The sequence below is a fragment of the Scomber scombrus genome, chromosome 5 (assembly GCF_963691925.1).
Source record: "Scomber scombrus chromosome 5, fScoSco1.1, whole genome shotgun sequence".
Lineage (NCBI taxonomy): Eukaryota > Metazoa > Chordata > Actinopteri > Scombriformes > Scombridae > Scomber > Scomber scombrus.
In genome coordinates this window covers 27,031,503-27,056,791 of record NC_084974.1, presented here as the reverse complement: position 1 = coordinate 27,056,791, position 25,289 = coordinate 27,031,503, and the positions used below count along the sequence as shown (strand labels likewise).

Genomic DNA, 25,289 nt, shown 5'->3' with positions numbered 1-25,289 from the left:
TTTCAGTGATCATTCATGTAATGTCCTAATAACTTCTGGAAAAAAGACAACACAACCAGAACCAGCTGCTGGTCCAGTATATATTTCCAGTTCGTTTTGTACTGGGATTTTTTTCTGCAGTTAACAGGAACAACATCATGATCATCTCTTCTGTGGTCGACTGTGGCAATAAGGCAGGAAAAGCGCCACAGAGGAGACCAGATCCAGGCATTTCAACACTGGACATTAACTTAAAGAAAGAACCAACATAGTAGCATTTTTTGTCTGTTTCTCCTGAGGCAGGTGGGTCAGCATCACTGAATTTTTCTTTTTTTATTCTGGTTATGAGTAGTGCAATTTTTTGTATTAATTATTCCTCTGAGAGGTCTTGATTTTGTTTCAAATATGATAAGTTTAGTTTAATTTACCAATGGGGACCATACACACCCAGAGGAAGACGCTTCAGGTCTGATGTTTCTAGCTCTAGGTAAGAGCTAAGTGCCTGTTTTGTCTGCACGTTTTTTTGACAGGGTAAATACTGCCGTAGAGGATTGCCAAATTATACTAGGATGAATGAGATTTTTCTTGCTTTATTCAGTATTTGAGTGCCATAAAATACACACTTGGTGTGGCCACAATAACATAGGGGCCAGTGCTGATGTAATTTATGTGAGGTTGCCGAACTGGATGTTGCATTTTTCTTCTTTCTTGGTCCAAACTTTCCTCAGTCCTGGAGAAACACTTTGTCTTAAAAAAACAACAACAAAATTCAGTCTTTTGTTTTTTTTTTGGAACTGGTTTCCTGTTTTGATATTTAAAGATGTCTGAGTGATAGGACATGATACGTTGAGTATATTTTCAGATCTAAGAATATGAAGATGAATAAGGTTAGTTTGCACTTTAAAGATGTGTTTGTATTCAGTCGTCAGGTTTAAAGTAGAGAAGATGCTCTTGTCAAGATGCTTTCCCTCGACAACAAATTAAAAAACAAAAGCAAAACAAATATCTCTTATTGGACAACACTTATGACATATTTCAGAGACGTTTAGATCTACTGAAAGCTAGTCAATTATTTAAGTTGCATTTCAGTATGTTTGGAGTGGTCTCATTGTTTAATCTAGTCATCTGCATAATGAAGCACTTTACTGGTGTCTTCTGATTGCTCTACCTCATTATAGTGTGAATATGATTTATTTCTCCTAGTGTGCATGATGAGCTAGCTTGTAACTGGAACACAATTCTTCATGTGTTGAAACAGCATTTCTGTACATACAATAGAGGGCAAGTATGTGCTGCATTTAAATGTGGAAAGTTTAAAGCGTGTGTAATAATGCGTAAAGTAGTTTAGGAATAAAAAAAGTGCATTTGGTGGTCATTATTACACAGCAACAAAGAACAATCATGCTGTTCCTCTATTTTTAGCCAATAAGATGATGCAATAATATGGCGTTAGTAGATATTGGGGAAGTTGTTTTGACTTTCTTCACTGAAGAGGAAATATATGCAATTAGAATAGCATTTTATTAATATTTAATTTTATAAATATTTTTATACTGCATGGTTGATATTTTGATCCCTTTATATTATGCCTCTGCGACAGCTGTGGCTGAGGCATTATGTTTTTGGGTTGTCCGTCCAATTCTCCTGAATGTGATATCTCAGGAACGCTTGAGGGAATTTCTTCAAATTTGGCACGAATGTCCAAAACTCATTTGATTTTTGTGGTCAAAGGTTTGACCTCACAAATACGCTAATCATGACAAAGTTTCACACAAATGTCTAATTGGATAAAATGATGAAGTGATGACATTTTATATCCCAAAGGTCAACTTCTCTGTCATCATAACGCCTTTCTGGCCATTGGTGATGCTCATCTTGGGTTCCCACCTTGGAGCTGTTTTTATTGTTTAGATCTTTTGAAGCATCGTCTATCGTCATGGCTACAATTTTGTGCTCTATCAGAAAACACACTTAATACCTTTTATTAAATTCCTTCAAAGTCTTCCCTGCAAATATTACATGAGTCTGGACAGACATGGACGTAATCAGCAACTTGACTGGATGACGGAGGCATACAACTGCAAGGCGGTATTTCTAGTTTGATTTGAAATGGCTGATATATTTTTTTAATCTAGTGCAACATTTCAGAAATTTCACCAGATAATTCAGTTGGCGTTTATATTTATTGCACATGTGGAACATGTAGTATTTATATGACTGTAGTTCTTACTTTAAATGGGACACTTTTGCTAAGATGTATTTATTTTCTTTTTCACTTGTATCTTATTGTACATGGCCAGTTATACATGTACTTCTGAGCTCTATGTCCGGGTATGTTTGTTGACAAAGTCCTCAGATATTTACTTCATGTAAAACCTGAACATTAATTGTATTGTACAAAACTTGAATAAACTGTATTAAATACACAGTTCAGATGTGTTTGTATGCTTGGATGAGAAGGAAAAGATCATGGTTCTTTAAATCAGACATTTTAACAAGCAGAAGGAATCATTTTTGTATGGATATTAATCAAAGCTCATGTTATAAATGTAGGCTTTGTTCTGCTGTGGCTTGACTGTTGACTTTTCTTAGAGCTAAAAAAAATTGTAGTAATTACATTTATTCTGCTCAATTTGACAATTAGTCAATATTATAGCTAGTGTTACTTTATTCTAATTTACACGTTCCATTAAAAGTTAATCTGAACTGAACATGTAAGTGGGTTTAGTTCATTATTATAATTTCATGTTATGTATTCATCCCAAGTTAATATTAAACTTGTTAAAATTAGTTTATTATTAATTAGGATATAATAATAATAAAACATAAAAGAAAAAACAAAATAAGCAGGAGACAAAAGTTGACAAGTTAGGCTAAAAACACATTTTAAAGAGTGAATTCTCAATGAAAATAGAAAAAAACAATGTATTTGGACAAGTTTGACAAAATTCAAAGGCAACAAATAAGATGAATTATAGACAGGCAGTTGTAGTCATTTTGATTCAGTAAGTAAATATCTGTAGAAATGTTTAACTTGCAAATTTCTAATGTGATAATAGATATTATTCCAAATGTTTGTGTATGTGTGCAGACAAATGATCTTACTATATGGGGTTCACTTTATTTGTAATAGCTCTGGTTATTCTTCCAAAGTCAATCATTATATTGACTTAACAACACACTAGTGTGTAAATATAACCCTGGAATCCCTGTTAACATAACTCAAAGCTACTATACTATGTTTTATGTGTCTAAGAGATTTTTTGTAGCTTTGAACACACTAGTATCCATTTCAGCAGGTCCAGATCCATCACGGTCAGAGCTGCTTTTTGATCGAGCTCTCTGGTGACCAATTGATCAGATGTATTCCTCAGAGGGCGGGAATAGGGAAATTTTTGATTTTTCGGAGGAGGGACTTCCTTCAGAGTTGCAGTCGGATGGCAGGCAGCTGCCGGGCTGGCTGACACGTAACTAAAGTTAAAGGTGCAGTGGAGGCCTCGTCTGGCACTGGAGGTTTTTACTTTTTTTTTTTTTTTAAGGAGATTGTCCTGACTTTATTTTAAAAGCAAAAAATCTGCGAGGAGAAAGTGAGACGAACGGAAGTCGTCAGCCTCGGTTTGTGTTGCATTTCAGCGACGCGGAGACGGACTTTGACGTGAAGTCAAGCGAAAATCTGAGCGGCTACTTTGAAGTTTTTGTGGAGAAAGTCGCGAGTGGATGTGGCGGAGGTTAAAAATAATGTATTCATCAGGAAATCTCAGCCCTTGAACTCGTAAGGTCTGCGTGGAAATGCTCGGGGGCTGACGGGGGAGAGAGAGAGGAGGGGAGGGGGGGTGCCTCTTCACCAGTTCTTCACCGGGAGGTAGAAAGTTGAAGTCGGGGGAAGTTTCCAGCAGCAGAGACGGGGCTTACTCGCTCTGATAGCGGGGAGGGGTGCGGGTCCAACATGGGAAACGGGGTGTGCTCGCGGAGGCAGCGCAGGATCTTCCAGTGTCTCCTGCTGGTCACCGTGGTGTGCGGGATGATGTACGGGGGTATGATGTCGTATGAGATACACAAACAGCTGAAGAGGACGGAGGCCATGGCACTCAAGTACCAGCAACACCAAGAGTCGCTCTCGGCGCAGCTCCAAGGTAAACAGTGATGTGATTGAGCGCTGACCGAGCACCAAACTCCATTAAAAAAAATATGCGCTTTAATTATCGTTGTGCCTAAAGCAGCCAATAAGACATATTTAAACACACTTTTTTTTTTTACCCCTGTACTGTAAGATTCATTACGAGCAGTGGTTCAGCTCGGCATGCAGCCTACAAAAACAGCGAGCCAAACAAAGTGTGTTTATCCGCTGAAAGTTTCTTCCACTTTCTTCCACTAGAATATACAGTGGGTGGTAGTAGCATGCAGTGATAATGTTATGCATGGGAATAAACGCTCGGATGTGCATGTCAGCTGTGTCACTGCAGAGAAAGAGTCCACAGAGAGTGTCTGTCTGCTGACTGACCCTCACTACACTGTAATTATACTGTAGCCTAGCGGTGGTTTTACTAAAAGCCAGTATTTGACCTTTTGATCTTAGGTGGCCTTCTAATCTTGTGATAAACCAAACACAGACGAGCTGTGCCGTTCAGCTTTCAATCATTTTGATGATGCTGCAATTTTACTAAATGTTAAAAAAAGGATTTCTTTGAATGTGGATGCCCTCTGCTGGTTCTGCAAAGAGCACTAAGAGAAACCATTGTGCCACAAACATGCCTGCAGACAGTATAAAGCCACAATCTCTTATACACAGTCTGAGTCAAAGTAGTCTTAAAGTCTATCAGAGAGTTTATTTGGTTAGACAAGTCTGTGTTTTGCATAGACGTAAGAGTGTAGACTGAGATCTCTTCAGACATTATGGTTTATTGCTGACTAGAGACCAATGCATACACACATACTCACACACCTGGTTGTATAGTCACTGCGTCCAAGGTCCCAAGGCTAACCTCAGCAGACCACATATCTACCTTGAAGTCACAAGGTCAGCCAGAACATCTGCTTCTGGCAGTCACAGCTGGAGGAACAGAGGAGCAAAAGGTTTTGAAGCACAGTGTAGTACACATTTTAAACCTTTTCTAATCATTTTATGGGTCAGCCAGCTGAATTCTGTACCAGCCTTACATTGAGAGCTGTCACATACTGTCACGTCCCTACTGAAGATGGATGTAAACATCTATGTGTAAAAGATGTGTTGGAAGTTGGGCGCTATAGTAGTTCCCAGTAGAGCTGCCATGAAAAGTCGATTCGTTGCCAACTATGAAACTAATTGACAGCTATATTCATAATAAAAGTTAATAGATCATGCACATAAGTGTTAGTTGTAGCAGCCCTAGTGAGATCATGAGATGCCAGCATGGTTTAGATCTTTTGGCACCGAGTCAGCATTTAACATCAGACATGAAACATTATAACTAAAAGTGAAAGGGTCAATGTGTCTACTTGAAAATGAGTAGATAAGGAAAGTGGTGCCACAGATACATCAGTTGACCCTATAGGGCTGGGCAGTATATTGATATTATATCGATATTGTGATAGTGTTGTCTTTTCCTGGTTTTAAAGGCTGCATTACAGTAAAATGATGTAACTTTCTGAGCTTACCAGACTGTTCTAGCTGTTCTGGTATTTGCCTTTTACCCAATTTGTCATTATATCCAATTTACTGATTATTATTTATCAAAAATGTCATTGTGTAAATATTTTGTGAAAGCACCAATAGTCATCCCTACATGGAGGTATTTGGTCCTATACGTCACGATATTTGAGTTGATCTATATCGCCCAGCCTTAGTTGACCCATATCATGCTGGTCTGCACCACAAGCAGAATGTTTCTATAAAAAACCCAACTTGAGAAAATCCTCACATGCACCACCTCTACTAAAGATTAAACAGCCTTGCCCTACAGTAACCTCCCTGAGTCACTGGCTCAACATAAACACGCTTGAACCCGCTGCTGTGCTTACAGGATGTGGGGTTTTGTGCCATGCCATTACACCAGGAGTTTAAAATTAACAGCTGGGCAGAGAGCCCGTTCCTACATTGCTTCATCTATTCAAAACAAGCTTTTTTTGCCGAAGCAGTGAAGCAGTGTGTCAGTGTTTTAGCCTGGAGGCTGGACTTGAATCATTTTATGCAGCCTTTGATCCGCATAACTAGCAGTTCTCTCCCCACCATCCACAGCTCGGTCCAGCACACCTACCGTGATGTTGCCCGTAAGCTCTTACATATCGTATGTGTGTTAAAGAATGTGTGTACGCAAACACAGATATGCTTGTGTTTGTTTTATTGTTATTTCAAGAATAAACGCCACTTCTTATGTGTTGGTGAAGAGCAATTTGGGCTTTTCCAAGTCAGCAGGTTTATATGAAAACGGTGTAATCATTTTACAGCTATTACACAGAACTCCATACAATACTTATCATTGTGTCCATTTATGAGACAAAGGCAGTGTGCAGTGTGTGGGAAGCGGTCCCACATTTAACAAGCTATAAGAACTTAAGTGCTTCATGTTAGGCTGTGCTTAAATCCCACCTCCCTGTTTTTCTTGAGCTAAGCAGCTACTTTTCATCAAATTCTGGTCAGTGATACAGTTACTCTATGTCTCTTATTTCATTACTGAGGAGCTGCAGTGAACCCGATTTATCCAGAAAAATAGAGCAGAGTACAACAGTATAATATGACACTTTTACATTAAAGGGGTGTAGCTTAACTGGCTTTGCGGTGCGTAACTTGCGTACCACACCCACCCTTCCATTGTGAAGCGTTGGATCAGTCAATCCCAATGCTTGAGCCACTTGATATCTCCATGGGTGACTGTTGATTGCTTGTTTTTCGTGCCCTATATTTAGAGGTGGGCAGTAGCTCCGGGGGGTTGCGAGGCAGCCATATTGATTGGTTGTTACCCTCTATTACCACGGGCTGGCAGTTGTCAGTCATTTAAAAAGATCAACTGGCACTTTGTGGTTACATGTGCACTCTGGCAAATGTGTCCCTGTGATTTAACACCCCATCACTCCCTCACACACACACACACACACACACACACACACACACACACACTCACGTTATTGTCTCCGTCAGCTGCAAAACATTAAACAAAATGGAATAATTGCAGCTGTCTTGTAATGACACTTTTTTTCTAATGAACGCTCTCGTCCTGACAGATATTGTTTGTTTTTGCCTGTTTGTTCTTTCAGTTAAACATTAACTTTCTCCGTAGATTAAACCAAAGTATTTGATTCCATTTAGTTTTTTTTTGTATTTTTTCTGATAAAAAGTGAAATTGTCAGAGATGACTGGAAACAATAGTAGGTCAAGCCACAACAAGACGCTGCTGTCTACAGCCAGAACATAAACTAGCAGCTCAAGAGAATATAAAGACGTTAGCAAAAGCAAAATGCGTGTCCAAACCTCTCTGCCCTCCAGCCTTCATCATGAAGTCCATTCTTCTTCTTATTATTTTGTCTATTTTTACATATGTTGAAATATGTGGGTACATGCATGGGTTGTATTTACCAGTAGAAGGTAGAAGGAAAGGAGCAGCAGGAAGTTTGAAACCCTCAATATGTTTCCGTTATAGCTTTGCACAAAATCGCCCTGCTGAGTCCCAATGAGAAGAGGCGAAAAATAAATGTAACTGAAATGAACTCATGTGATTATGATTACTGTGGTGAACTTTTAAGTCCCCCCCCCCCCCAACCTGGAAAAAAACCCACCTCCATTTGTTTGAGTTTCACTGTACAGACTTTGACACAAGAAGACTGTGTTCCCGTTCATCGGCTGTTAAAGGGGGAAAAGTTTCTATGAGCTCATCATGACACTCTGTTTGAGTTGTGTCCCTACGAGGATGATTTGTGACATCACAACTAGTTTGGTGCCAAAAAGTGGACTTCACTGTGAAGGAGGAGACATGTTGTTGTTTCTAGCAGTTTAACTTTTGAAATCAGAGAGAGAGAGAGAGAGAGGGAGGAGATTTTAAGAATTTACAACCTGCTAATACAACTTTTTTTAGTCTATAGTCTATACAAGCCTTCATAATAACAACGTTTTATTTAAATAGATAATTGCTGCTAATGGAGCATTGTGTGTGTGTGTGCGTGTGTGTGTGTGTGTGCGCGTGTGCGTGTGTGTGTGTGTGTGTGTGTGTGTGTGTGTGTGTGTGTGTGTGTGTGTGTGTGTGTGTGTGTGTGTGTGTGTGTGTGTGTGTGTGTACCAACACAACCACATAAAAAGCCCTGCAGTCCATTTCCCTCTGCAATTGATAGTTTTCAGGGAGTTCGCCACAAGCCAGCTCCACCAATCTAATCGTCTCCACATCTAAAGCAGAAGGCCGGTAAAGGTCACCACCATAGAGAGCTCGCTGTTCTCGGTCTGCCCATGCACTTAAACCACAGCTTTAGGGAAACGTTTCACCGGTCTTCGGGGAAACCCTCAGACAGTAAATGTTCGTTCTCATGCTCGATGAGGTTTTAATGCGATAAAGGCGAGTTTAAAATGAATCAGCGGGTAGATGTGTGTTCGGGAGCTGCATGTTTTTTAGGAATAGTTGCTGAATTGATACAATCTGCACTAACAATCTCTCTGTAAAGGCAGATCATGGAGACATTTTAAAAATTAACAATCTCATATCATCATATTGCACACCCCTAGTGAGGACCACGTCATTAATGGCTGGTGGACCCTGAAACACCAGCAAGTAGTGAAGTTCAGGATATTGGTCGTATATTGATTTGATTCAACTCTAAGCTAATTTTCGAAGTTGTAGTTTTGTGATGTCTCATTGGAAAATAAGTAACTCAATTTTGACTCAATTAAAAACATTCAAACATCATCCTTTTTTAGACTGTAACTTCTTTGTAGCTGCTGCCCTGCTCGCTTATGTTCTGTCCCCCGGAGAGAGGGTGTGTGTGTGTGTGTATATATGTGTGTGTGTATGTATGTATGTGTGTGTGTGTGTGGCCTGGCCTGAATTGAGCTGAGCTAAGAGCAACATGGCCTCATCTTTGGCACTGGTGAGAAGGCACAGAGCCTCCAACAAACAGAATAAAGATTCCTTAATCTCATGAAGCCAAACATTCATCTGAGGCCAGGAGCAGTTCAAGCAGTCATCTTAAATATCGTACCCTTTGTGACAACATTTATATTTAAAGAAATGAGAAATACATGTCAGCAGTCATATGATGACGGGTTGGGTCAGTGTCTCTAATGGCTCAGTGGCTGCAGTGTATACTAGCTGATAGTGACACATCTTGAGTTAAAGGCATTAATGTCCCACCTTTGACTAGTTACCAGCTGGCAGAACCAGTTAGGCGTGAATCTGATGACATTACTGCTATGTGCTACACAACATGTTGTGCAAAAACAGGAACTTAAGCAAAGTCACAACTAATTATGTAAGATAATACTGAAAGGAGGAAACTGGGGCCATACTTAACCCATATAAAGAAGGGCAGACACTGACATAAAACATCTAGCTAATGAAAGGCAACTTAAAGAGCAGTAAGTTGGAAAAAACTCGTTACAGCCAAGATAGAAGAAGAGTGCCATCATGTTTGGCCAGCTATTTGTTTAACTAGACCTCTTTATTAGAGCAGAGCTCTCACAGAAAGACATTTTCCACCTTCTCAGCTAAAAATGATCCAGTAAGTGCCAGCCAGGCTATCCTTCTCCAGCACATTTCTGTAATAAATTGATATTAATATAATCGTACAGTATGCCATAAGTTCAGTCATCCTTTATACCAAGTGTCTGTCTGTCTTTTTCATTCCAGTGTCTCTCAGTGTTTCCATTGATCTTTGCTCTATTTGTGCTCATCTTCACTCTCTTTGTTAACAGATTCACTTTCGTCTCTACACCTGCTTCTCTTTACTATCCCGCTCTCCTTTCCAGTTGTGTTGTCCTCGTGAAATTAGTACAAGATTGTGCAACTAATACATTTATCCTGGAATCTGTTGCGTTGGCGCTGAAGAGAAATGGCCACATCATCAGTTTGACAGCCCAGCGCCCTGAAGGCTGGAGAGCCAGAGAGAGAGAAGGAGTTAGAAAACTGGATGAAGAGATGAACTATTATTCACAGATGTCCGTTTCTTGTTGCTATTGTCATTTTATGATAGATGAGTCAGAGGCTCACCATGACAACAGCTGATTAGATTGTGTTTGTACATCTTCAGTATTGAATAAAAATATAATGATGGTGAGGTGCTGTTGTTTACTAAATATTCTCAGTGATTCAGTGAGATGACATCATGCTTTTATACTTTTATGATATCTGATGTGTATGTTAAACACGGTCATAGGTCTAAGAGTTGAGGTGATGTAGGTATGCAAAGGTTCTCCCTGAAAGTCAGTCTGCTCTGAATGCTCTTGTAGCGTCACCTCTACTTCCTCTACTTCCTCTATCATTCCTGTGATGATATCAGATCGTTTTCGCGTCTTTGTTGTTGACGTTCTTCATGTCGTCCACTCGCATATTTTCAAGACCGCAATGTTTCAGTCTTGAACACATACGGCTGTATTTGAGAAGTTTCCATTTTGAGTAAAGAAAGCCGATTACTACTGTTTGTTTATGTAGTTGATGAGGGGCATTTAAATCTTATGGAGCCTATCTATATACATATACATATACATATATATATATAGACAAACATAAACATGTATCCTTGTTTACTTATGTGGCAACTCAATAACAGACCCAATTTTCGAATCTAGATCTAAAACTTGCACCAGTGCAGATTGATTAATGACCAACAACAGCTGAGTGTTTAATATAGAGCTTCTGTGCTGATATAATGGAGATATGACCATCTGCAGTCTGTGTCTGTGAGATTTACCAGGAAGCCCCTCAAGTGTTCTCAGGAAACTGAGATAAACTGGGTGCAATGACCACAATTGTACGATATGCCATTGAACCACTGTCTTAATAAAGGGGGGATAGTCCATGTCAAATAGTTGTGTGAGCGTTGTATTATTAATTTCTTTTACTTGGATCCTCATTAGTTAGCTCAGCCTAGAGGACTACACTGATAGGATCAAATCCTAGGATGCACATGTACAACAGAGCTGTGTGTTAATCCTGTGCAGACCAGGTGTAGAGAGCAGCATGGATTAAAATGAGGATGTATCTGTTTAGAGTACAAACACGGCGAAAATCTGGGCTGTAGTCGATATCTGTAGGCAAAGAAAACTCAAACTTGCTGAAGAAAAACTAAATCTGAAGCAGGAAAAATGGATTTGAATGAAAGTTCATGTTTCAGTTAATATACTTTATTCATTTCATTTATTTGAAGCAATTGCATACCATGTTAAACAGTGATTAGGATATTTAAATGCTATGTCATCCAAAGTGCTTTTCCCATTACATCATCATTCTATCCTTCCTCCTTTCCTTTCATTTTTGATGGTTGTTACTTCCTCTTGCCTCCATTTATACATAAACACACGCACACACAGCCTTAACAGTCTTTTTTTTGAGCGACTGTTCAAGCTCACAGGTCTTTCTGGATACCGCACGATCATCAGATGGATGTAGGAAGTAGACAATAAAAAACCAAATGAATCTGCAACCTGCAAACCTGCCATTTCTTACTCATTATTTCAATTTAAATTGTTTTAGTCTTGAATGTAATGAAGGTGAAAGATAGAGTCTGTCTGAAGCCGTTTTCATGTGCAAACTGTGGAGCTGGCAGGGTGAAGTCTATTTAATGTCCAGTCTGACTGATTCACACATTTGCATTCACACATACAGTCCAGAAGATGAGAAGCTTTAGAGAGAGAGAGAGAGAGACTGTGCAGTTTAGAGGAGGGTAGCTAGAGAGATTCAACTGATGTATATATATATGTTAAAATCATTTACCATACACTCACCTGTCTCAACTAAGCCAAAAAAGGTGTTGATCAAAGTGAAGTGTATTTGGTCTCCTGTAATATTAGACTTTCTCATGACTCTCTGTATTGCTTTTGGCAAACACCAGCCACTACGCACATACAGTAAGCAGTCTGAACCAAGCTAGAAGTATTTGTAAATACTTTTGGACCACCGGTCTTGTGAGGAATGCCGCAGCTTTCTGTTGATGGAGGAGCCGTCGTGTCCAGAGATTACAGCCTACTGCAGTTTAGCTCTCATATCGGCTATAAAATGCACATTCTCTCTCTTTCTGCCTTTACTAAAAAAAATTGAAAAAAAAGTTTAAGCATTTGTGAGTTCATATGTTTTCTGCAGCATACATATTTATATCACAGCACTCTTCCTGTTTAGTTTACCTTCCACCTGGTCTCAAGAGGGTTCAAACTACTCACTAACCCCTGTGTTCTCTCTCTCTCTCTCTGTCACCATCCCTCATTTTATCCCCTCTCTCTCCTTCCCTCTTTCCATCTGCGTTTTATATGTTCAGTGGTGTATGAGCATCGCTCCAGGTTGGAGAAGTCTCTTCAGAAGGAGAGGTTAGAGCACAAAAAGGCCAAAGAAGGTGAGAAATCTAACATGTACGTTCAATTCTGCATTCAGAGGAGCTTCGGGGAATTTTTTTTTTTTTATCCCATACTGACACAAAAACCCAGATGTCTGGGGAAAAGAACGTATTAAGTTATGCAACAACAGATGTATTGTACATCTCATCTGTAAGTCTATGAGTGTTTGTAAAACTGCTGATTTGAGTTTTGATGGAGTTTAAGGGACATCTGTATGAGCCCCGAGTCATTGTTGTGCTGTTGCTCTTTTTCTTGATCAAAATCAATCTATTTCTTAAGTTTACTATAATTATCATTTATTTTCAGTCATTTAGGCAATTATCTTCATTTTGTTAAAAATATATCCGTGTGGTCTTTGTTTTTTAGATTATCTGGTTTATAAACTGGAAGCACAACAGTCACTGAACAAGGAGAAGGTATGTTTTTTTTCCCATTCATCTTTAAAAGAATCATATTTAAAACACATTTTAAACACATTTAATGTAAATATTTTCATAGGTTTATTGATGAATCTGTCCCATATCAGTTTCCTCTCTGTGTGTTTGCTTTGCTTTGTTAAGTGTTTGCTGAGTACTTTGTGGCGTTACCTTGCTGTGCAAACACTGCTGCTACATCTTCCACTAGCAGCTGTGAATCGTCTTTTGTAACAATAACAGTAAATATTGGCTTTCAGGTGCTTTTCTAACTTTTTTTGTTTTGATGCTCACACAGCAAGACTCCGGCAGCAGATTCAACTCTTTACAAGTGCAGCACCAGATGCTGAAGGTATGGATCAGTGTAATCCCAACACATGCAGACACACGCTCAAACTCATCCTGCAGACTTTACTTTTTCTTTGATAATAATTTCTTTAATCCTTTTTTTTTTTATACAAAGAAAAAACAAAGCAAACCACAGGATGGCAGTATTCTCTCTTCTCTTTCAGAACCAGCACGAGGACCTGAAGAAGCAGTATTACGACCTGCACGAACAGCATCAAGTCCAGGGCGACGATCACGACCGGCTCCTGAATGAACACAAAGATCGCTTTGATAAACTGCAGCAAACCAAAGAGGTGGAAGTGTCCCAACTCAAAGGTACGGATTGACGGTCACACACAGAAACACTTACATTTATAACTATTATTTCATTTGCAGCAGATGTCTTTTTTTCAGCTTTTTATGAAGACATGCATGCAGTTTGTGTTGTGTTTAAGCACCACTCAGTCACACACACACACATACATAGTATATTAATGCAGTTTATAACTTTACGTGGTGCTTACATCAAGCTTTGTCTCCATCTTCTGATGTCATAAAATACTGCATGCCTGAAGTGTAAGTGCTTTATGTACAGATTACAGTCTATTCAACATTAAGACAAACAAAGAAATGTATTAAATGTTCCTGCCTATATGAACCCTTACATACTGTTCATATTCTGAGTCATAATTAGTCTCAATTCCTCCTCAGTAATTAATAAATGTTTGATTAACCCTTAATGAAACTGTCAGAGAGCAAACAGAGTGTATTCTATTCATTTATGGGGAAAAAGACATTCACAATCACTATTTTATGGTCTAGGAGAACATTTTATAAAATATGAAGAATACAAAAACACGTTTGAGTGTTGATTTTTGAATTGTTTTAATGGACACAGGTCAAATTTGTACAATTGCAGATAAAAAAAATGTGTATCAGCTGCACACACACACAAAAAAACCCATTTTATTTCTTTTTTTGCACACTGCGGGTCACATTAGGGAAAGTCCAGCATAAAAAAAAAATGTTACAGCTCTCAAATCTAAAAAAGGGATCAAATGTAACCCTGTAAAGTATGTAAGGGTTAAATAAATACTCCTCAAGTGGGCCACACATCCTCTGGTATTCACCTAACCTGTCAAAGCTTTGTGCTGTTTTTTCCATCTTAATTAGGTTTATAGCCTCATTAAACCAACCACACACTTCTTTCACCCCATTTTTTTAACATTACCAAACAAAATAAGAAACAAATGCTTTCGCCAGGCTGAGACGCACCAGATGGTTTGTTACACAGAACCATCTGAGAAGTCTACCTTAGAAACGGTTTGTTAAAGGGCCGGCACTTTCAAAACATTCTTAGTAGGTGATTGGGCAAACCGTCTGTCTATCACCCTCTTATCTTGCAATGCAGCCGGATTCTCATGATCACGCGAGAATCCTCATAGGACGACACAAACGCTTAAGTCGAAGCCTGATAAGATGGATTCTCAGGTGATCTTGTGATGTTGTGATCTCACTAATCCTGAGATGTCATCATTTATCTATGAATCTGCCACGATGCATGTAACTGGGGTTAAGTTCATTTTTTTATATTCAGATAATTAAGAATATCCTGTGGTACTAAATTCCAAGACTAAGTATCTTCCCATAAACCCCACAGTAAGAGAAATAATGTTCTTCAAACATGAATTACATAAACCAGGTGTTCATTAAGGATTTTATATTGTATCAACTTGTTACATGACTCATCTAAATGGACACTTTTATCCAGTTTATCTACACATCACTGTGAATGTGACACCCACTGATCTGCATGTGTTTCTATGTCTTATTGTTTTTCTCATTATCACTTTATATCACACTGTATTTAAATATGTGTTGTCTAAGATTATTGAGAGGAGTAGATTTCTTAATGTTTTGAAGACTGGCATAATTCAGAAATGTCTTTTCTGACACATTTCTCTTCAGTATCAATGTATTAAATGAAACCATCCTACCATCTGACATTATGTCTTTCATATGTTCAATTTCTGCTCATTTCCAAATCTTTGAATTTCATGTTTTGCCAATGACTTTGTATTAAGCCATACAGGCTGATTGAAACTAAGCAAAGGTTTAAACTTTTGATCTATATTTTTTAATAAAGTGCCAGCTGTTTGTTTCAGCTTCATTTTTAGGACATGAGACAATATAAAGTACATTTTTTTATGGACACACCTAGACCATTCATTATATCCTGTTAAAAGACAACCACATTGTTTTTTTTGTCCATGCTAACCTAGTCACTAATTTGAAGTGACCCAAACACTATTTGGCATATTCCTACAGGTGCGAAAAGCCTTTTAAAGAAACAGCGTGTTTTCATTCCACGCAGACAAATGCAGAGATGATTTTATGAAGCTTTTAAATTCTTTGGTGTAGTTGTAGGTATCATTCTAAGAATTTTTTTCATATACTGTGTTAACATGTATGCTGTTTGTAACTGCAGACAGTGTTTTTAACCTAAGAGAGGAGAATAAACAGCTGAGGAAAGCCCACCATGACATCCACATGCAGCTACAGGATGCTCGGGTGAGAAGAGACCGTTTCTTTTCATCTCTTTTTTTTCCATTTCTTTATCACACGTCTGTTGTTTTTGTACAGCGGTCATTGACGTGTTTTCATTTGGAAATTACTTTATGTAAAACGTTCTGAGCAATATATACGCCCTGCATAAACATGATTGGTTAATTTTTCTATCTTTGGTTTTCCTTGTGTGTTCAGGTTCAGCATCAGGACCTGAAGTCATCACACGACAACCTCGTACTGACGCTTGAAGACCACAAGAGTGCGCTGGCTGCAGCTCAGGTAGGACATCAGCACAGAGACGCAGACTCACTCTAATCTGCATTCACTCAATACAACAGCTGATTGATGCTGAATCACAGGTCACAATTGGTCACAGCTTTTGCAAGTGCTGAATGTTTTTATTTCCACAAGTATTGAAAGGCAATCAGGATAGAATTTGACATCTAGCTGATGGAGAGACTGCAGATTTGTAGGTTAACAGTGAAGTTTTAGACCAGGACTATTACTTATTATTATATACAGGAGTATTAATTGGAGAACATGGACCAGATGATACAGTATGTGTCACTGATCGGAATTAGCTGAATAAGCATTTATTTGTCAAAACTGATGAGTAATTAAGCTTCGTACCTAAGAGAAAATCCAAAATACGAGAAAATTGGTGAATGTGGCAAATCCTCGTAAATCTTACACATGGTTCAAGAACAAATCTGTGCGTACGAGTGTTTCTTGCATCTAGCCCGTGGTCATATAAACTGAAACTATAGGTTATGTTACAGTTCATTCCTGATATGTTCTCTACAGTGCTGTAGATGCTGCAGTTAAGATTAAGGAAACTAAAACCTTTACTTTAACCTGCTCAATAGAGAGTGGACTGTATTATCCCCACGAGAGGAGAAACAAAGATGCCAGAGGTGTTGCTTGCTTTTTAGGTAATTAGATCAGACATGGCTGTTTTTCCTTGGGGGTGACCTTTGAAATGTCTGAATGGTTTATTGAATATAGAGAACACTGCTGATTTGTTTGAAACGCTTCCCTCCTTTCTGTCTGCACTGATGGATACTCTCTCTCTCTCTCTCTCTCTCTCTCTCTCTCTCTCTCTCTCTCTCTCTCTCTCTCTCTCTCTTTCTCTCTCTCTCTCTTTCTCTCTCTCTCTCCCTCTCTCTCTCTCTCTCTCTTTCTGTCTGTCTGCATTTGCTAATTTGTTTTAAAGCCTGCCCTGCTTTCCATCAGTGCTTCTGGTTGAATGACACATACACACACACACACACACACACACACACACACACACACACACACACACACACACACACACACACACACACACACACACACACACACCTCTTTCCTTCACTCCAGGGGCTTTGGTTTAGTCAGGGCTGTCAGAGCAGTACATGTAAAGCACATTGCAGCCAATCATCCAGAAAAAAATAATGGAGGGACTGGATGAGACAAAAAAGAGAAGGGAGGAATTTGCAATGATTTTTTTTATTATTTAACCCCCCGGCCTGGTTAGAAATTCACTTATTAGTCAGGATTAGGAAACACCCACTACCATGTTTATTAAATATTTGCTTGATGTTTGATGGAGACCTTTTTATTGTCAAAACCAGTCATTTTCTTAATTGAATTTAGCAATGTTTTTGAATAGAGGCTTTTTCACCTTATCCTAAGCTTAGTGCCTGAAGTTTGTTTTTCCCCTCCATATGATTCCCCTCTTCTTCAAGACCATCTAGAGTTTTATATGATAAAGACAGTCCTCCAGCACACCACTATTCTTTTTCACAAGTTTTAGTATTGAAACACTACACAGCTCTATCTGTCACAAATTGGGTTTTTTTTATCCTATAAATGCAACCTGGATTTTTGAATACTGACAATTATAACTCCTGTGATTGTGTTTCTGTCCTCATAGGTGCAGGTGGATGAGTACAAACAGCTCAGGGAATCGCTGAACAAGGCACCCAACCCCCAGCAGCTGCAAGCAGGTGCCATAGCACCCGCGTCCCATACCCATGAAGCCCAGCAGGAGCAGCATCACAAAGACGAGCCCGCCCATGAGGGAGATCACCAGGACACTGAATCCAGGGTAGTGTGAGAGTTTGTGCTTTCAGTAATAAGTGTGAATAAAGTCAACCGTTTTCACCTTGAGTGAGACTTTTTTTTTCTTCTCAGTTGAGCCACCAAGAAAAGGAGGCGCATGCTCAGTCCCAGGTTGAGTCTCACCCCACCGTATCCCAGCACACCTTGTCTGAGAAAGAGGAGGATGGAGAGGGAGAGGCAGAGAGGAGGAGAGAACTGGCTGAGGAGGAGATGGCCCAAGCAGGAAAACCTCAGAAGCTGGAGGAAGACCCGGACCAACCTCAGGATGAGCAGCAGCAGCAGGAGGAGGAGGAGGAGGAGGAGGAAGAACAACAACAGCCAGATGAAAACGCTGTGGAGATACATCAGCAGCAGCGGGTTAGAACTAGTTTACAGGTTTCACTCCACTCAGTCTCATCAGAAGTGCTAATCATTTAGTTTGAATCCCAGAGGAAAAATGAATAAATTACAACCTGTCCTCAGTCATTACTTCTTTGATTTATGGCAGTTGGCTCTTACTTTTTCTGCTCTTTGTTTTATGCTGCCACGTCAATCTATTAAACTTTCCCACAGGGAAATATACCTACCCCTTCATTTATGTCTCAAATTAACAACTTGATGCCTTTGATTTGCTCTAATTTCCCATCCTCGCTCCTTTCACATCCCTTTTGTCTCCTGAAAGGGTCCCCATCCGGAGCTGCATCAGGAGGCCCACCTGCAGCACGAGGCGCCCGGCCAGGTGGTGCGAGTGAAGTCGGCCTACGAGCAGCAGCAGGAGCAGCAGCGCCTGGAGGCTCAGAGGGCAGAGGACCGCAGACAGCTCCAGATGCGACAGGAGGCCATGCAGGCCCAGAGGGAGAGGGTGCTAAAGGAGAGGGAGCAGAGGCTGAAGCTGGAGCAGGAGAGAGAGCAGCAGCATAACAGGGAGGCCGACAGACAGGAGCAGCTGCTGAGAGAGGAGCACCAAAGGTCAGATTTACAGAGATGGGGGAAACGCTTCAAATTGGGTGCACAGAGCATTTGCCTTAAATGGCAAGGCGGGTCAAGCATGCTGCTATTATACGTTCACAGCTGAAGAACTGGAAACAGATGATGCGCGGGGAAGGATGAATTATGTAAGATGTATTTTAATGTGCGACCTACAGTCAGGCTGAGAAATTAGAAATAAGTAGAAATGAACAAACCCAAAACTAGTTCAGTAGCCACATGCAGCCGTTGACAGTGCATTGATTAACCCTCGCAAATAATGTCTCCTTCATGCAAACTGGAAAACAAGCAATTCACTGTGATGTTCGCCACTCAGCAAACTAATTATTCTCACAGATCGTGGCAGTAACACACATCCATAATCCAGAAGAAACCACGATGCTTTAATTAAATTTGCACAAGCAGGAAAGCAGCATTAAAGGGAAACTTCTATGTGTCTGTGTGTACAAATGCGTCCACTTAAGGACAAACTAGAATATTATTAACATATTTTTTGTATTTTTGTACCCTTCTAACTGCGGTGTACTATCATTGCGGTTGTTAGGAAGAGGACAGAGTATGAAAACACCGACAATGATATCGTCCAAGGAGATGAGGAGCCTCAAACTGATGATGAAGAAGGTGAGACAGAAGCACCCTGATATTTTCTGAATGAATGTTTCTTTTATGATTTTAGAAGATTTTACAGTAGCAGCTGCTTCATAGTGTGTGTGTGTGTGTCATGTTAGATCCTCACATGTTACAAGAGGAGGAGGACAAACAAGAAGTGGATCACAGAGTGCCACCACATCAGCAGGTTCCCATCTCTCCATCCATCCTTCCTGATCACTCCATTTGTTACCTAATGCGTCCATTCAGCTCATTCACGCCAGTGTATCATGTGTCATACATCCATTCAGCCGGATAGTCATTCTTTCCATCCACTTATTAATTCTTCTGAATATCAACACGTCAACTAATACATCATTAGAGTCCAGTACACAGAACATTATCTCTTCCATCTACGTTACAAACCGTTTTCTCTTCCCCCACAGGGTGCCGCTGAGGGTGACCTGGACCCCGAGGATGACCCCAACAACCAGGGCGAGGATGAGTTCGAGGAGGCCGAGGAGGATCAGCATCAACACGGGGTCGCCGGGGGGGAGGAGGAAGAGGATGGGGTAGAGGAAAAGGAGGAGCCGGCAGCACCGGCCCAACACGTAGACAGGCACCCGGGCCCCGAACAACCCGCCGTGGAGGAGGAACTGGTGGTGAGCGTGAGGCCGGGGAAGAATGAGAGAGCGAGGAAAAGAAGAGAAAGATAGGCGAAACAAAGTAGTAGCAACAAAACCAAATGCAGAGATTATAGTGGGAGGAAGAAATGGAGGAAAGTGATAGATGATGGAAAGATGTGAACAGGGGAGAGTAAAGAATAACAAATAAACAAATAATCTGCAGGTTTTAACTTGATGTTTGTATCTGTTTAGATGGCTGGAAACCCAGATCAACAGGAAGACACTCTGGATGACCAGTACCAGGAGGGAATAGAGGATGAGGTGTGTGACACATTGGAACTGTACATTTGGACTTATTTTCTGTCCTAATTCGTAATACCATAAAGACAAATAACTTTATTTCAGTCTGTTATGTAATTCTTCTCTGTTGTTGTTGTTGTTCTGAAGGCTCAGGAGGACATAGCTGGTGGGCAGAAGAGAGAGGAGGATGTGGAGGAGGAAGGAGAGGATCCATATAACGAGGATAACATAGAACAGGTGGGTTCTAAGGGAAACCAGAGTCACAGGTTGAGCATGGAGGTGAATTCTTGACTTTGGGAACACTCCAAAAATTCCCAACTCCAGGTTTATTAACTTAGCTATTCCTGAAGCTTTCAGCCGTATCCCTCTGACCACGATGTGTAGGACTTTTCATTATTTTGAGCCAAATAAAAACTGTCACTGTCCACTGTCACTGGAACAATAACTTTTAGAAATGTCACCAAGACAGACTAACCAGCTAAAGTCAAGTACATATTTAAACCATTACCACATTTTATCAGCCTTTACAAACAGGTTTGGTTTTCTTTGAACCAGCATCCTTTGGAGGAGTAACTGCACACAGTTTCAAAATTCAGCTGTGGTGGCAGCAGTTTGAAACAGTAGAGTATAACTTCAACATAACTAGGGAATTCATTGTTGCTCCTCAGTAATATCACACCCTGACACAGTTCCTGCAGAGTGCACCTGTTCTACATGGTAGAACCTTCTGGTATCATATCCGGAAAGTAATATTCACAGTAGCGACGTATCGGCTACATAAGGAGTCGGTTATGTTAGTGTGTGTGTGTGTGTGTGTGTGTGTGTATGTGTGTGTGTGTGTGTGTGTGTGCCTCTGTTCCTTCCCTGTAACTTGAACCGGTCAGTGTGTATTCTGATAAATGAGGGAGATCAGGTTTTGAGTCTCTCGGAGTGTCGGATCACCACCTGGTTTGTTTTAATCTGTTTGAATGGAGAAGCTCACACAAAGTTTAAATGAACACCGTATATTTATTACTCTACTTTACATAATGATCAAAGTGGGTTATTTCCTTTTGGGTTGGTTTTGATGTTTTTGTAAATTTTTTTTATCCATTCATTCATTTTTTTGAATTTTAAGAAGTGACATCCAGCCCTGCTGAAGTGCACTTTAGCAACACACTTGATTCCCTGCTGGTTTCACGAGTACTGTTCTGTACATGACCCTAACCTCTGTCCTCAGAGAGCAACAATCATTTATTTATAATCCCTAGTTTTTGCCAGGAGCTCCGTACCTTTTAATTCATACATACAATCATTTTGTTGCAGGGTTCCGCTTCGTGGTAATGACAAAAGATTTTAGAAGCTCAAATGAGTTTAACAAATAATTTTCTTCATTCACTGAACATTGACATTTCCCTATTTAACATGTGCATAAATGTCTCTGCTCCAATTTAGATCAGAATTAAGATCATTAGTAAGACTCACTCTGTAATGATATCATTTATGTTATTGTAAAGCAGACAGTACATAGTTGGCTGTTTCTACTCTGAATCTGGGTCATTAACCTTCGTGTTGTCCTCCCGGGTCAAATTGACCCCGTCTGTTTTGACTGTTCCTTCTTTCCTTCCTCCATCCCCTTTCTTCCTTCCTTTTTTTCCTTCCTCCCTTCCTTTTTTCTTCTGTCCTCCTTTCCTTCCTTCTTCCTCCCTTCCTTCCTCCTTTCCTTCCTTCCTCCCTCCCTTCTATCATCCCTCTCTCCTCCCTTCCTTCCCACGTCTGTCCTTCCTCCCTCCTTCTCTCTTTCTTTCCATCCCTCCTTCCTTACTTCCTTCCTTCCTTCCTCCCTTCCTCCCTCCTTTCCTCTGTCCTTCTTTCCTTTCTCCTTTCCTTCCTTCCCTCCCTCCTTCCTCCCTCCCTTCCTTCTTCCTTTCCTTCCTTCTTCCTCCCTCCCTCCCTTCCTCCCTCCCTCCCTTCCTTCCTCCTTTCTTTCCTTCTTCCTCCCTCCCTTCCTTCCTCCTTTCCTTCCTCCCTCCCGCCCTTCCTTCTTCCTCCTTTCCTTCCTTCCTTGACTCGAGGACAACAGGAGGGTTAACATGAAAATGTCTGAAATTGTCACCTATATTGAAAAGAAAAAGCCAGAAACATAACGGCCATTAAGTAGTATTGTGTGAATGTGACTTTCTCCAGGATGGAGGAAAAGACCAGGAGGGACCACAGAAAGAAGAGGATCACCGAAACCAGGCGGAGAATAATGAGGAAGAGAATTACGAAGAGGATGAAGAGGAGGTCGAAGAGGACAGGGCTGGTCGAGACAAGGGAACCAATCGGAGGGCGGAGATTGTAAGATGGACGCAGACATTGACCAGTTACAGTGCCTTTTTCTGGCTGCCTGTAGAGCCTTTCAGGTCCCTCTTTTCCTTGTTTCCTAAAGGAATAAAACCAGCCATCCACTCACAATTCCAATTAGGAAATTTGGGATATTACGCCTGGAGATTGGAAGCAAACACTGGGGTTGGAACTGATCAGCTTACACTGTGGAAACGGACAGAATTTGTAGGGTGGAGATGGGATATATACTGTATATTTTTTTATTCAACTGCCTCTCTGTCTACTTGCTCGTCTGCCTGATGGCCTGTCTGGTTCTGTCTTCCTAAAAGCAGTAAGGCAGGGAATGTATTTTTTATCATGTGCTGTCATTGAGTATGTGTAAAGAAAGCAGAGATAAATTATGTTATTCTAATGTCCTCATGTCCAGACCTTTTATATGTATGTGTTATGCAACAAGCTGTATTCTTTGTAGTGCTCAAATTTTAATTTACATTTTGCATTCCAATCGATCAAGTCATTTTCTGTTATTTATTGTTGATTGTAATAACTCTGACAATCGTAAAAGAGGTGCAACATTTCCATTTTTAAAATTTTTTTATTTTTTTTACCCTGACTGAAATAGTTAGTCTCATAATGGCTTTTACTGACTTTCTTGAAGCGCATCTACAGGAGCGTTCTCACAAGATATTTCTGCAAACGCCAATCAAAAAGACATTTCTGGTGTCACACTGACACGTGCCTTTCCATTCTTGGAAACTTCTTTAAGGTCTTAGTCATTTTACATTTAGAAATGCATTTCAGTAGGAAAGGAGAGATAAGAGCGTCCCAGTTAGTGCTGAAACTCTAGCATATTGCTTCAGCACAGCCTTAAATAGGCTGTTACAAGTCGACTGCTGGTGTGAATTCAATTCACAAACCTAATGCAATTTTCTGCCAACATTTCAGTCTGCTGTACAGTGTACAGTCAAATAAATGCTGTCAATTTGTACATTTTCCACCAGTTATATTTGAGTGGGATTTTGATTGTATTGAAGCACGTTTGTCACCTGAATGGTGCATGTGGAATAAAGAGGTTGAAGGATTTCAGGACATTTTCTTTGTGTTGTTTAATTTTGTACTTTCAGATTTTGGAAGCTACAAAAAGGGCTCAGTGGAGTTTTAGTGTGGCAGAAAAGATCCACAATATGAAAGCAGCAATAGCATCATTTTATTCTATAGTGATTCAAAGCATTATATTGGTGATCTGAAATGAGCTGCCATTAAGTACTAACTTTAGGGAGTTCTTGAGTTAGGTACCTCTTTCCTGCAGGAGGCTAATTGGTTGTGTGCTATCTTTATCTATCTTGCCTGTGGGAGAAATCTTAAGATGCAAAAATAAAACTTTGCCATTGCTGAGCAACAATAATATGGCACCTGACTGTGAGTGCAGAGCTGCAAAACAACACCCATGGAGGTAATAGAAACACTTCAAATACCTTGAATCTGCAGATGTAGTCTCTGGACAAACAGTGGATTTGTGTAAGCCATCATTAAAGCTAGCAAAATGTTTTCTTAAGCCAAGGAAAGGTGCTCATTCTCGTCATTTTCTTATTTAGAAGGATCCAGAGTAAGTTGATGGGACGTGTGTTAACCCTAACCAAACACCTGTGGTTGTAAGTATAAATCCTGCCAACTCCGTTCCTTATCTACCCTTTCTGGTCCTGAGCGGAGAGGTGAGAGAATTGTGCTGAACTCGCTCACATGGGAAATGAACCGACAAATCAGGATGAAATGAAAATCAAGCGAGAGGAGGTTGACTAAGAAAGGCAATTACATCTAATGAACAACATTTGTCCCCAGCACACCGCCTCAATCAAATCATACCACCTCTCATCCTCTTTCTGCTCTCAGGTAGTCATCATCTCTATATGCATTCTCCCCATCTCTTCCCTATTTCTCTTCTTCTGTCTTCATCCTCCTCACCTCCCTCCCTCTTCCTGTCATCATCCCTCTGCTGTTGTGAGATTGTTGATCTCCCCAGAGGGACTGTGGGATGCTGGAGGAGCACGAGAGTGTGTCTCATTACTGTGCTAATAGCAGGCCACAGGGAGATGGGCGCACACACATTTTTAACAATGACAAGCAATGGCGGTGGTGATAACTCCTCCACATTCCTCACATGCTTCCACTCTCACAGTCATCATTTCGTGGGTGAATTACCAAGCATGAATACTTTTGAATGTGTCACTCACCTAGAGCTGCAGTCTATCTTGGGATGCATGCCCACAAGACTGCCACAAATTCTCAAACCTTCTATTTAACACCAGTGCAAAATTTACTGGAACGTTGAAGCTCCAAGCTATAAAAATATGGGCTGTTTTTTTTTCCACCCACGATTTTTGGGAAATCAACTCTATTTTACATCCATATTGGGAGCAATAATGAAAATGAGCTGCACAGATAAGTGATAACATTATAAAACCATCACTCAGAGATACTAGCTTGACTATTTAACCGGGATCCTGTTTGCAGTACATAAGGATCCAGTGAGCTCATTTACGCTGCCTCTTTGCAGCAGTAATGATCTCTCATTCATCAGCTGGATACTATCTCAACACACACACAGACAGATCC

At 40.3% G+C, this 25,289-nt stretch overlaps 1 protein-coding gene and 1 long non-coding RNA gene across 2 annotated transcripts; one reads left to right on the top strand and one right to left on the bottom strand.

Annotated features, from left to right (window-relative positions):
* Nucleotides 1-377: 377 nt before the first annotated feature.
* Nucleotides 378-8,007, bottom strand: LOC133980848 (uncharacterized). The gene is made up of 3 exons (XR_009925187.1): nucleotides 7,529-8,007; nucleotides 4,922-5,029; nucleotides 378-726 (listed from the first exon to the last, which is right to left on the bottom strand). It is a non-coding gene; the product is annotated as an uncharacterized LOC133980848 (long non-coding RNA).
* On the top strand, nucleotides 3,420-23,757 carry LOC133980847 (Golgi integral membrane protein 4-like). Its single transcript, XM_062419662.1, has 16 exons — nucleotides 3,420-4,112; nucleotides 12,403-12,477; nucleotides 12,845-12,894; nucleotides 13,190-13,243; nucleotides 13,404-13,554; nucleotides 15,707-15,789; nucleotides 15,982-16,065; nucleotides 17,702-17,875; nucleotides 17,962-18,246; nucleotides 18,551-18,837; nucleotides 19,400-19,476; nucleotides 19,584-19,651; nucleotides 19,890-20,105; nucleotides 20,322-20,390; nucleotides 20,517-20,606; nucleotides 22,536-23,757. The coding sequence occupies exons 1-16, from the start codon at nucleotides 3,926-3,928 to the stop codon at nucleotides 22,974-22,976; spliced, it is 2,391 nt and encodes a 796-aa protein (XP_062275646.1). The 5' UTR covers nucleotides 3,420-3,925; the 3' UTR covers nucleotides 22,977-23,757.
* The last annotated feature ends 1,532 nt before the right edge of the window (nucleotides 23,758-25,289 follow it).